This window comes from Ambystoma mexicanum, chromosome 8 (genome assembly GCF_040938575.1).
Source record: "Ambystoma mexicanum isolate Mex_15411 chromosome 8, UKY_AmexF1_1, whole genome shotgun sequence".
In the NCBI taxonomy this organism is placed as follows: domain Eukaryota; kingdom Metazoa; phylum Chordata; class Amphibia; order Caudata; family Ambystomatidae; genus Ambystoma; species Ambystoma mexicanum.
This window is the reverse complement of record NC_090929.1, coordinates 159019417-159033989: the sequence shown is the minus strand read 5'-3', so window position 1 is coordinate 159033989 and position 14573 is coordinate 159019417. Positions and strand designations below refer to the sequence as shown.

The 14573-nt window shown below is 43.2% G+C and overlaps 1 protein-coding gene across 8 annotated transcripts in view; it reads right to left on the bottom strand.

The window, feature by feature from the left end:
* The window catches only part of KCNT1 (potassium sodium-activated channel subfamily T member 1), a 2308650-nt gene that overhangs the window by 1260465 nt on the left and 1033612 nt on the right, over nt 1-14573 (bottom strand). For 2 of the 8 annotated variants that reach the window (XM_069609542.1, XM_069609544.1), the window contains exon 2: nt 1049-1090. The exons of the other annotated variants lie outside the window; for them this stretch is intronic. In XM_069609542.1, the coding sequence (XP_069465643.1) occupies nt 1049-1090 (42 nt within the window). The remainder of the gene's footprint in view (nt 1-1048; nt 1091-14573) is intronic. 8 annotated transcript variants of the gene reach the window in all.

The following is a 14573-nucleotide window of genomic DNA, read 5'->3' as shown; positions in this document are numbered from 1 at the left end:
AGGACAGGATGCTTCCTGAAGAGTCAGCCTCAACTCAAGGATTAGAAACATTAAATTGCATTAACCAATAATAATATGCTAAGATTGTAAAATTGATACTATGTCCATATAGCACAGACCTCTTCAGCAGCAATGAGCAACAACATACTAATACATTTCAAGTAAAGTCATTAGGTCGAAGGGAGGCCAAAGATTTTCTAAGCTATGTCAGGTATGAGACCTTGAGAAAGTTCCTCAAAGACCAAGATATCTTAAAGTTTGACTTATCCAATCAGTTAACACGCAAGTCTTTTATTATGTGAACATCATTTTCTCTGATGCTGCTGCCTGTACTCCTTTTAATTACTGATAAATAAGTCCGGGGGACTAAGGAAGCGTATGCAGTCTTGTACTTACACAATGTTTTAAAATGACATTTTTACATGAGCTTTTGGATTATTAGAGAAGACAAAAAAAACAACAGACCTTATTTGAACACCGAAACTACACAACATTGTTGACAAATTGTACAGTGCACACTATAACAGGTCACGCGCATGTGAGTGCGCAGGCTGAGCAGAGCCAGCCATCATCTTTTTATCCAAATGAGTTATTGTTCCTGCACCTGTCCATGTTTCCATACGAGGTCATTAAACACACAACGGAAACAATGACATGTTCTACAAATAGTGTAATGCACGCTGCAGAACCACAGCCGGCTCATTCTACAATCTCACCCTGTCAATAAAGCAGATGTTAAATATACAATGGAAGCAATTGATTCTCTGGACAGGAGTCACGTGAGGATAGCAAGAGGGCGACTGCAGAATGTTCACATGACACGCATGATGCTTTTACATTAAGCTGAAATTCACAAACATTTTTTAAACTCTGTTAGGTTTATGCGAGCTGTGAATCGCCAGATCTTTGGCACCGCAACTGCCATCAGCCCTAGCAGCAGAGCCAATCGTTAGGGATTGTGGGAGTCGTAGTGCAAAACATCTGGAGAGCCGCAGGTTGCAGACCCCTTCTCTATGTAATGCATGCAATCATACAAGTGCTAACTTACTGTGTAAAGGAGGAATCCAGGCTGAACTCTTCTGGGTAGATCCTATGGAAACAGGGTGAAAAAAGACAGACAGCAGACATAATAAACGAACGTGATCCTTTCATAGTGACTAAAGGATGACCAGTAGTCTATAAGTCTAATGTGAGCCTATAGTACATCCCAACCGGCTGGATGGTAGTGGCGAAAAAGGAAGAGATAGATACTTAGAATGTCTGCTTCTCTACCACCTCCCCCTAATCTTCTGAAATGTGGTCTTTAGCACCCCAAGCCTTACATATATGCTCCTGTTCCTTGCACTTTTCTTTAATACTCGCTTTGCCTCTCCAATTAGTGATACAGATCTACGTATTAGTCTACCGCTTCATGCTTGCTTTTTAAATAAACTATAAAAGTGTACTAACCTACAACCCTCTCTCCCTTAAACTGAATCACTGATTGCAATTGCCAGTCGTCACCCTTGCATCAGTCTCCGGTGCTTATTTAGAGTCCTCATCCATCCATATAATTATATAATCTTCAACCCAGGCATAAAACTAACCTCCTCAGCCCTTGATCTCAATTTACCACCCCCATCCATGCATCACATTGTAACATCCCATCCCGGGCACCAGACTGTCTCGCACAATCCCTTGATCTCAGTCGTCAATCCACATCCCTGCTTTCAGGTTGCCATTCTCACCTCAGTATACCATCGGCATTCCTTGAACTACATTCTCCACCCTCAGCACTTGATCTCAGCCTGCCATCCATTCCCCAGATTACCTCAATACATTAACCTCATAGGTCATATCAATTTACCATATTATTTCTTGATTTCAATCTATCACATTCATCTTGGATCCTACTCTATTTTCCATGTCATTACATCTCACTTTACCATCCTCATCCCTTAATTTGAGTGCACCAACATCATTCATTGATCTACCTCGAGTACTGCTATACCCTGACAGTTCTACCATCCTGATCCCTTATTCTCTGTGTACCATTATTATCTCTTATCCCTCAACTGCCATTAGGACAGAAGAATGGCGCTGTTTGGCCCTGAGGATGCGTATATAGATCCTAATTACCATCAGGAATTAGTGAATTCTTAACCCTCTGAGCATCCAGGGATGAAGGTGGAGAGGCATTGAAAGGGTTAATCAAGCTTAAAACTAATTTCTTGGAAACAGTATACCATCTCCTTATTCTTTCTCCCCAGGTCACGGTCCTCATCCTTTGTGCTCAGTATTTATTCCTTGAGCCTCCTTCTCCCTCAGCACTTGATCTCAGTCTGCCCTCCATTCCCCAGATTACCTCAATATATTAACCTCATAGGTCATATCAATTTACCATATTATTTCTTGATTTCAATCTATCACACTCATCTTGGATCCTACTCTATTTCCCATGTCATTAGATATCACTTTACCATCCTCATCCCTTAATTTGAGTGCACCATCATCATCCGTTGATCTACCTCGAGTACTCCTATCCACTGATATTTCTACCATCCGGATCCCTTGTTCTCTGTGTACCATTATCATCTCTTACCACCCGAGTGCCATTAGGGCAGAAGAGTGGCGCTGTTTGGCCCTGAGGATGCGTATATAGATCCTAATTTCCATCAGGAATTAGTGAATTCTTAACCCTCTGAGCATCCAGAGATGAAGGTGGGGAGGCATTGAAAGGGTTAATCAAGCTTAAAACTAATTTCTTGGAAACAGTATACCATCTCCTTATTCTTTCTCCCCAGGTCACGGTCCTCTTCCTTTGTGCTCAGTATTTTTTATAATCATCCTTTTACCACAGGCTCCTTTTATGATCTCAGATTGCAACGTCTTCCCTGGCCCACCTTCCATATCCCCTAATCACCGATTAATATCAACATCCTTTTTATTAAGCTGCGATTCTTGTCTCTTGGTCATCTTCTACCCTCGTCAGTCTAGTCCTCATTCTACCATCCTCATCCATTACTCTCTGATCTGATTGAAAGCCTCTTCCTTTATCTCAGTTTACCACCCCTTGATGCCAATTTACCATAATCACCATGTGAGCTCGGCCGACCATGCTGATATATTGAACTCAGTTTACTACTCTCAAACCCTTGCTCCCACTCACCCATCGTCATCCTAAACCAGACTATGCTGTCCTTTTTCATTTCAGCCATTGGCCTGTACCCCTTGGTCTCAGTCTATTATCCACATCCCCTGCGCTCATGCCATGGACCTGATCTACCACCCTCATCCCATGAGCTAAATGTCTACCATGCTCAGCCTTCATTTCAGTCTACTGATTTCATTCCTAGTCTTCCATTCTTATCTATTCATCTCCTCCTCTCATTCCTTCACTTGATCTCAGTTTGTCATTTAATTGCTGTTAATAATGCAGTCTCCCGTCTTCACCTATGGGTAACCTTATCCCTGATATCCGTAACCTAACCTCTTCCTTGATATAAACATGCCACATTCACCTTCAATCTCAGTTTCTCATAATCATATCAAATTGAAGTGGAAAATTCTCATCCCTGACCTCAATCTATCATCCTTATCTCTTTTCGGTGACAAGAACTCGCACATCTTAATTCAGTCCGCCAAATTCATCCAGTGTTCTCAGGCACCAATCCACAAACCTGATATTAGTCTACCATCCTAATCCTTTATTCTCAATCTACTATTCCCATACATTGATCTAAATCTACTATCCTCATCCAGAAAACTCAGTCTGCCCTTCTCAGTTCTCATTTCAGTCTAATATTTGCACCCTTTACTTCATCTCTACTATCACCATTTTGGATATTAGTTTACCTTCCTCATTCTTGATCTCAATATAACATCTATGTCTCTAATCTAAATCTGTCATTTTAATATGTTAATCTCATATTATTATCTACTTCCTTCATCTCAATCTCCTATCAACAACCTTGTTTTCAGTCTTCCATCCTCATTTCATGAGTATAACCTAAAACGGTAAGCCTTTTATTTTCCTTCATCCCTTAAACTCATCCTCCCATCCTCAACCACTGATACTAGTCTATAAGATTATATTACGAAAGCGATCCCTAGATTTCAGTTGATCCCTTGATTGATGTATATCTACCATCGTTAATCTCAGTCTGTCATCCTGAACCACTACTCTTAATCTAACAACTTCCTTCATTGATTAGTCTTCCGTCTTCATCCGTTAATGGCTGTGTACCATCCCATTACTGAAGTATCCATCCTTGACCCGACATAAGTGTATTACCCTCGTAAATGATTCAATTCTACTAGCCCCATATCTGATATCAGTCTAAATTCTCATCCAGTTCTCAGGCCATCATCCTTATCCCTAATCTCACTGTTGTTTAAAATTCCAGCACAGCATCTATGCGTATGTCCAGGAATTCAACCTATCATGCTCATCCCTGATTTTGATCTACCTTCCTTATATCCCGATATCAGCCTACAATCATTTTCGATTCCAGTTACCATATTCATCCCTGCTCTTAGTCTGTCATTCTCATACCTGATTTCAATATGCTCTCTGAATGCCTTAATCTGATCCTACAATCTGTATCCTTAATCTCAGAGTGGTTGTCTAAAGTCGATAGCTCTATCATCCTCCTTGTTGATCTCATTATAATATTATGTTGTGTTTCCTGGTTCATCCTCCTCATCCCTAACAACAATCTAAAATCGCACCGAAGATGTCACTCATTCATATTCATTCCTAATCTCAGTCTACAATCTTCACCCCTGTAGCTCATTCTATCAAGACAATCCCTTGATTTGTACCTCATCTTTTGATCTCAGCATATATTTTCAGTACTCCTTGGACTCACTCTATTATTTTAGTTCCTTGATCTAATTCTGGAATCTTTTCATCTCTTCTCAAACTAACATGTCATGCTGGATCTCAGTTTATCATCCTCATCCCAAATCTCATTCTAATATCATCACCCGCGATCTCATTATATCCTCCCTATCCCTTTAGTCAATAATACTGTATTAAATCTTACAATTTCACAGCAAGACCACTTTCCTCAGCTGGCCCCCTTCTAAGGAATAGCCTCCCTCCCCCTCTGCATCTTGAGCAGGACTTTCTTAAATTCCGTAAAGTCCTCAAGACGTTCCTCTTTACCTCCTCCTCCCCCCCTTCTCTCCTCCGCTAATCTCACAGTTGCTTTGATTGGGTACCAAGGCCCTTATGCATCCTCAGGGCCCTGACCTCCCACACTAAATCGCACCCAGCTTCTGTCTATCCTCAGCACTTGCCTCAGCACACCCTCTGTCCTGGAGGCTCGCACTTATCTTACCATGTACTTCATCCGTTGCTCAGCCACTAATGTGGGCACCCCAGCAGCTACTCCCACTGCCCCTTCCTTCCTGCACTTGCACTTTCTGAATACTCATAAGGTATAGTAGGTTTGTCATTGTTTTCCCCTCCACTGTATTTAATATCTTTATGTTTATTACTGTCTCTCATTTCCATGTCCCCTCTCTGTTGCCCTGTGAGCGCTTTGAAACAGAATTCTATTGCTATAGAAGCGCCTAACAAGCAAACAATAAACAAAAGAAACAAATAAAATAAATAAAGACATACAAACTCAATGTACCAATGCAAGGGATTGATACCTTATCCCTGATCTCAATCGAAAACCTAATTCCTAGTCTCTCTAGCATCATCACCCATGCACTCAGACCAGCATTCTCATCAATGGCATATCTTTGCCAACCTAAAGCCTAATCACATTTTACCATCTTTGTATGGGACCCCAGCCATCCTTACTCCCCTTGACCATTTATCAGGGTTTATCTCTATATATCCTCTTCACCCATAATGTTAATGTGAATTCCAAGTATCTAGTCTCAGCCTACTATCTAATGTAGTGTAGCAGCCTATCATTTTGAGCACTTATCACGGTCAACTATGATCATCCCATCCATTGATATGAGTCTACCATCCGTATACGGCATTGCAGTCTATTGGCCACATCCCTGCTCTGTTTACCATTCTAATCCATTGTCTCAGGTTTCCATCCTCATTCCTAGTCTATCCACCCGACTCATCTATGATATCAGGATCCCATCCTGATCAATGGTTTGCCTTGTCTCTATCCTCAACAATGTTCTCAGGCTCTCATCCTCTTCCCTCATCTGTAAAGCACACCCAATCGTGATCACAAGCGTCCATCCCCACCCCTGATCTCAGGTTAATATCCTCCCCAACGATTCATCTTTGCCAATTTAAATTGTGATAACATTTTAGCATCTGTATCCAGGACAACAGTATACCTTGCTGTCCTCTGACCACCGCCCATCTTCAGTCTTTAGCTCTATGCATCTTCTTCAACCACAATCTCAATTTCCAATCCTCATTACTGGTTTTAAGCTAAAATCCCAGGCTGGATTTCAGACTATCATCCTCACCCTTTATATCAGGATAATATGATCTATACATCTATTGATATCAGTCTGCCATCCTTATGCCTGAGCACAGTGCATCATCCACATCCCTGATCCATTCGCCATGCCAATCCATTGTTTCAGGATTACATCCCCACCCCTAGTCTGTCCACCACATTCATCTATAATCTCAGGATTCCACCCTGACCCCTGGTCTGCTGCTATCTGCAACTAAGTTCTCAGGCTTTCACCCCTTTCCCTGGTCTGTAAGCCACTCCCTATCATGATCCCAAGCTTCCATCCTCACACCTGATCTCTTCTATCCTCATCCATGACATCAGGATAATACCTGTCCCCATTATACATCTTTTCCTTCTTAAATAGTTATTGCATTTTATCAACTGTATCCAGGACCACAGTCTACCCCAGCTCATCTTCAGTGGCTAGTTTCATGCATTATCTTCAACCACAATCTCAATTTCCAATCGTCATTACTGATTTTAGACTGAAATCTCAGGCTGGATTTCACACCATCATCCTCACACCTTATTTCTGGATACTATGATCCACACATCTATTGATATCAGTCTACCCTCCTTATCCCGAATCTTAACCCCACACTGGGAGTCTGTCTAACCTCTTCACCTTCAATCTTAGACTCCTGTCCCAGTTGCTGCACAATGCCCGCTATTCTAATCCCTGATCACATTCTACCATATTTCAAAACGATTTTAGTCTACCAGTCTCCTCTAAACCTCAGTCCATTAGCATTGATCTCAGTATATCGCATTCCTCCAAAATCCTGATATGCGAATTTAGTAACTCATCTCAGTTCAGCATTCCTAATCCCAGTCTACCATGAGCACCCCAGACACTGATACGTTTACCATTGCTATCCTGGATCTCGGTCCATCATCCCCATCCCTCGTCTGCGTACACGTGCAGTGAGGCCACCAAAGTTGCAGATAGGTCCTATAAAACAGCACTTCACATGTCATTACTGTACATTGCCATCCTCGTCTATGACCCAAGGCTTCAAAACCCATCTGCAGTCCATTGACCATCCTCAACCATGACCTCACTCTATCATCCCCATTGCTCATCTGTCTACATATGCAGTGGGGCCAATAGAGTGGCAGAAGGGGGTTAAAACAAACTCACTTAACATTATATTACAGTGCCATCCTTGTCCATGTTGCCTGGCTTCTATATTCTTTTTACCATCCTTAACCGTGATCTGAGTCTTTCATCCTCCTATCTGGTCTGCCAGTCATACCTATGAATAATCTAAGGTTTTCATCATCATCCCAAGTCTGTCCACCATCCGCATTCATGATCTCAGACTTACATCCCACACTCTTGTCTGGCTACCATCCTGATTGCATGATTGCAGACTCCCATCCTCACTTGTGTTCTGTCTACCATCCTCATCCATGATCTCCGGCTTCCATCCCAAGCCCTTGTCTTTTACCCTAATACTTTGATTGCAGGCTTCCATTCTAACACATGGGGTGTCTACCATTCTCCATCATAGTCGCAGGCTTCCATCATCATCCCTGGCCTGTCTACCATCCTAATTTCACAATCACAGTGATCCATCCTCAAATGTGGTCAGGCTACCATCCTCACCCAGGCTTCCATCCCGATTCAACGTCTGTCAGTAATCCTAATTCTGTGGTCAGAGGCTTCCATTCCAACTCGTGGGGTGCCTACCATTCACTTTGCTTATCTCTGGCTTCCATCCCCATCCATTTTCTGTCCACCATCCTAATTCCATTATCAATGGTAAATTCACGAATCATCTCAATCCTTAGCCATGATCTAAATTCCTGAACCCTGATATCCCCTGACCACGAACTTCAGATTATCAAGCTTTGACTAGAGCATTTGCTGCGCGCAGCTGCACTGAGACTGATGTGCTCTTTTATGCAGTATGATTCAAGAGGCAATTGCCATTAAGCCATGTAACATTTGCAGAAACAATTCAACAAAACAAGCCTTTCCCTTACAATCATGCCGCGCGGCATGCAGCGTGCCATGCAACAGCAGCGCATGCCACACAGAAGGATGCGACGGTCGACTGCAAATAGAAAATGGTTTAGTAATGAAGCAAAGGGGAACTTTATTTATTTATTTTTGTGGGCGTTTATAAAGCGCACCAAGCCCTGAGGCATCTTTAATTTGAAATCTCTATATGCCAGGCGTTAAGAAAGACATAACACAGCTGTCTTAGTTAATGAATACAGATTTTAGATCTTCTCCTTGCGTGATTAGTTCCACATTTTTATTTAAAAAGTTGCTGCAAACATCAATTATTATTTGGGGATCATGACATTCTTTTTTGTGAACTCACCCCTACAGTCTGACCTCCCTTCGTTTTTCTCAATGTGCAGACGTGTACATATAAACAGCATGTATGCCACACTGATAAGGAGAATTTACCTCAATAACTGATCCGCTTGTGACATGCATTGTAAGAATTCCAGAACGTGGTGTTGTCTTGTGAGCTGAACCAATGGACAGTGTGGCATTCCACGTATTCTCACGGATGACGTGCACGGTCCACTGGTGCTGATGGAATATATAGCTTTTAAGCAGGTTAGAGAGCTCAGCGGGTTGAGTGCTTGCTGATGCGATCTGAGCGTGATCTGCAGGTTGCAGGTTCGAATCCCGGAAAAGCCAACTCAGCCTTTCATCCTTCCGAGGTCGATAAATGAGTACCAATTTCGGTTGGGTATTATTGTATGCAATTATGTGCTCTGTAAAGCGCTTTGGATTAAAGTGCTATATAAATAACACATTATTATCAGTAAGTGCCGTCTCCAGCTTCATATTTAGACCTTTTCTAGGATATATCCATATTTAGAGGCAAAGTGAAAATAATGTCCAGACTCAATGACCGCGGCGGCCCACACAGGTGTAGGAGATGACATGAACAGTGCAGGATGAAGGAACAAAGAACCTGGGAGCGAAGCGATGCTGGACCCCGGCGCTGGAGGTTTGGTTTATCTTACGCTCCTTCAGATAGTCTGGTCCATTGCCAAAATCAACATAACCGCAGCCAAACGAATATGTTTGGCCATTTCACATGTAGCACTGCTGCCTGTTTGGCTAGCTGCAATGATATCTATCAGTCCAGTGTTTAATATCCGTGTGTCACTCTGCTGGCTGTGTTGGTCATTTTCCTTATCGGTTGTCAATGCGACACAGCACATCCGGCAAGCTGTCACTCTGGCACGATGGCGCTATGCATGCATGACCTGTTGTGACGGGGAGCCTCCTCTTGTGAACCCTCCCAGTATGTTCTGTGCTCTCAATATCGCGATCGCATACTAACAAATGGCATTTTCAGGGCATCTGTTCCTATAAAATGCAATTCATTAAGGAATTACGAACATTTCATGTAGGGAGAATATCAGGAGTTTTGGGGTGAAGGGTGTAGGTGTGGGGAAACGCATGCAGGCAAGTTTGGAAAAGGAACAAATCATGACCTCCAGTGGAGGAACTGCAGAAAAGGTTGCGTTTGCCGCAGAGATCCATGTAGACACTATGGGCCCGAGTCATGGAAATGTGCGCAGAAATCCTGCAAGGGCAGCACGCCAAGTAAGACCTGCGCAAGCCTGTGACCAGAATAAAAAATGCGCTCCCGATATATTCATGGAATTGTTCACACAAAGTAACCGTATTCGCAAGTATCAGCTTGTACGCCCCTGACACGCCCACACGCAAAGCATAAACAGCCAGATCAGCTACCTTTGCGCGTTTCCCCATGCGCAAATACACGCAACCTTTAGTTTGTGGGGTCCCCCACAAGCAGACCTGCATTTCGGGGACCCAGCGCAGGGTCACTCGTAACTGTACCCGGCACCCCAAAACACTGTGTATGAAAAATCGTCACTGAGTCTAAACTCAGAAAATCTGCATGTGAACCCCCGTAAACGGTTCCTGCACCCTGCTGCACTACTTATGTGCACCTCTAAGTTACATCGGAACCACCATTGAGTACACGCACCCCGAAATCCAACATGCAGCCCCACGTCTGAGATGCAAATCCTACGCGCAAGTGTACTTACCCCTACCTTCAGGTGATGGATCGTATGAAGTACTCGCATGGTCATTTCCCGGCTGAGAGGTTGCCCGATCTGATCCATGAATACGTCTTGTGCTGCGCAATGGCGGGCGTGCCAGTGACTGCCTGCAGGCCGTCTGTCGGAACGCCCATTTTTTAGCAAGTTCTTCCCCATTCTTGGTGCTCTGCCCCCTTCCAAGCCCTATTATTATTATTATTTTGACTTGTAAAGCGCAGCCACTGACCCAGAGGCTTAAAGGTGCTAACTAAACAAAACAAGGAACATAACAGCAAAGAGACTACTAACATACCATGACAAAAAAACAGAGAGCAGAGCCCCTGCGCAAGCCATGCCAATGCTCTTGCGTGATGTCTCACGCAGGTCCCTCGACAGCTCACAGAGGCGTGCCGAGCCTGTGCGAACTCCACGCAAGTAACAGGACAAGTACTATGCATTTGATTCCATGAATCGGCAACTGCGGATTTGTGCAAAGAATGTCTTGCGAGTACGCTATTTTACGAGAAAATAATTCTATGAATCAGGCTCTATGTCACACACAAAGTGTTGGCATTCTGCATTATTTCAAGGACGCTTTAAGGGGCATCGCATGTGCAGGCCGTTGGCCCGTGTCCATCTCTACCCTCTGGTATGGTATACCACAGTTTGAGGCACTTCGGAAGTTCTTCCCCTTTCTGCAAGTAACCTGATGCCAGTCAGTTGTCGAAGTGTACGAAAAGAAGTAGTGGAACTATGTTCTATGCTGGACTGCCCCCGGTCCCCAGAAACCCCATTGCCACGCCCCCTCCCACGCGTAAACCAAACCCCCAAACACACCTGCTGTTTAAGGGAATGTTCAGTGTAGTGCTCTGAAGTGCAAGTTTCAACTTCTTCCAACACTTTTATTTTAAAACAAAACCCTTACAGAATGGTTTTTAAAAGAAAAAGTATAGGATCAGTAAAAACATTTTTTTAAAGTAGAGGAGCACCGCTCCCAATCACTCCCACCCACTTCGACTAATGCCTGATGCTTGGTGCCACTAATGGGTCTACTGCCGACATTTCCTCCAGGATGCCAAGGCCTGAGCAAAGGGGCAGGCTGGCAGGGTCCTACCTTAGACACAATGGGCTGCTGCTGTGCTTGAACTCACTTCCCCCACCCTCGTATAATAGGATCACAAGGAGCAGGGAGCCACACGCTTCATAGGGGCAAGAGAGTCACGAGACATGGAGAAAGGACAGACCGCTCACCCCAGGCACTGATTCTTGAGGGCGCTAAGGCTGTGAGCATGGTCGCAGCAGGACACAAGAGGCCAGGTTCACAAAGGTTTGCACTGGAACAACTAAGGACATGCTCCTGAACATCTCTGATTTGCACCTGCTGTCTCAAAGCATATGTACAGAGCTGGGGTCAACCATTCGAGTTGCAAGCTAGTATCCAGTCCCAAAAAGTCACTGCCCCCTAAATTCTCCACATAGGGACAAGGCAGCATTTCTCACCTTCCAAGAATCAGTGATCAATTGCCGATGCTCGTGGCAAATGCACATTCTGAGGCTGCAAAAGCTTGGAACTGGAGCAAAGCTGGAGGAGTCTGGGACATCTCAGAAACGACCGTCAGCAAATATGTGTCAATTACACTTGCACCTATGAGCACATCCACGATGCCCCTGGGCTGATGTGCACTTTAAAAATACGGAAAATAAATAAATAACACAAATTGGGGAAAGGTTGCACCTGTTGTTCCAGCGCCATTTTTTGTCCGTGGCGGGGAAATATCTATAATTAACTTTAGGATTAAACATATTTTTCAACCCAGTACGCCCTCTAGTTACAACATACATTTGAAATCATCTAATGACAATGATGATAATTACTGTATTTTGAGATAGAAAATAGTTTGGTTGAAATCGGCCTCAAACAATTCCACCGGCTGTAATTCGAACTTTGACCTTTGTGTTTACGAGCACAACATGTTTGGCGCTACACCTCTGCAAAAGTAAACATAAAGGGCTTGAGATGCAAAGCGTTTTTCAATAGGATTGTCATTATAAAAATCTTTTGCACGTGAGGCCCAAAATCATCTTCTAATGGACGTCACTTATGAATATTCAGTTATATTTAAAGGGTTTCTGAAGAAATATTGATAATATATTAGTAGTAGTATAACTTTATTCGGAAGACAAGCCACCATCAAAGTAGTTTACAAATCAAGACATAAAATTTTAAAAAAAACAATAATGCATTAATATCTACATTATTTTCATGAAATACATTTTTTTAACTAAAATAAACATACAATGATAAAACCACTGACCGCTTGCGAAGACCACAGCGTACACACAACCCGCCCAGACCAGTGTTTGCCCATTTTTGCACTCGTGACAGACCCCAACATTCTGTTCTTAAATGCAGCTCTTAGGAATTTTTAGACCAACAGCACATGCTCAGGGAGGGTGCAATGTTTCAAAACTTGGATGGCTAAAGGAGTTGGGAAGTGCACCAGGTGGCTCCAAACCGGAACTAGCCAACGCCTCTGTGCCAAAGAGTGGGCTCTGCAAAAAAAGAAAAGATGCGCCTCAACCCCACACCCTCCCAAACACAGGGGACATGCGGGACAGTCCTTCCACTTAGAGGACTCCTGAGCCAGTGGGAGTATGCGTAAACGGAACTTGGCAAACCAAGCTTTTAATTTTGGTGACATCCGGAGGTCCAGATATATCTCCGACTCCCAGACGTCGTTAAGCAGCAGGTAAACCCGGGCTTTTTTCCCTTTTAGGAAGTTATCAATCAACTTACACCACGGCCATTCTCTAAAATTGTTCTTGAGTGCCGTCTTATAGGCACAACCCAATTTTGTTGGATCGCTCCAGAGATCCCCCAATCCAATATTAAAAAGCATAGTTCTTGCATGCTTAAACCAAGGAAGCTTCCTGCCACCTGGCATCGCAAGAGCCTCATCCAAACCCTCCCCGAACAAAACCAAAGCTCTGTTGTTCCAAATGCGGAGCCAGTAAAACAATGGCTACATCATAATGGCATATTGGATCTCAATGAGGCCAAATTCACATGCCACGGGAGTAGATAGCGCATTGCAGGGTAAACCCAACAATGCTTTCAAGAATTTATTTTCTGCTAGTTGGATCGCAGTGCAAACATTTGCTCCCCATAAATCAGCACCATTTATTAGATAGTCTGGGCCTGGTAAATCTTTAGGGGCACCGAAAGAGCCTCACCCTCAGGTCTAGTCACCAGGTTTCTAATAATACTGCACTGGCACAGGTGCGAAAGTGAGGACCTTGCTATCTGGGCCTGCCATTTTAAATTGTTCAAGAACATCAGCCCCAGATATATATATATATATATATATACAATATATATATATATATATATATATATATATATATATATATGTCAAAAGACTCCAGGGCAGGTCATTTAAGGTAAAGTTTACTCGTGCTCGGGCCTTTTTAAAAATTAATGTTTAGGCCCTTTGCTGAGCAAAGTTTGTGAAAGACATCCAGTTGCTTTTGCAGAATGACCGGAGTCTTTGAAAGCAAGACTGCATCGCCCGCAAACAACAGGAGGCTCCATTTTCTATTGGCCAACATGGGGGCATCTATAGCAGCTTCTAGAAAGCTAGGGACCAGACTGTTGATGTATAACAAAACATAACATAATACTCACTCACCTATCTTCATTATTGTGAATATTGTGAATCAGGACCGAGTACCTTTTTGGGGGGAGATAACAGAGCATTGGGGGAGGTGGGAGATGGCCATTTCAGGACACGAATTAAGAGTGCTGCGCTACATTCTATTTCTGTGAAATGTGGCATTTGTGGTGATAATTGCAGAGGAAAATATAGTACAAACTAGTAGTAAATTGGGCCGGGTAACACGTTTGAACTGTTACTGTATGGTTGTCTTTTTTTAAACCCGTGCAGTCAATGTGTGATCGGCTAGAATGACCACACACAAAAAAAAATGCAAGAACAATTTACCACTATCATGTGCAATAATACCCAGTGTTAGTGAGCACAATTGGAGCTCGATAACACATAATGCAGTTTAGCACTTTATTTTTACTTTGAC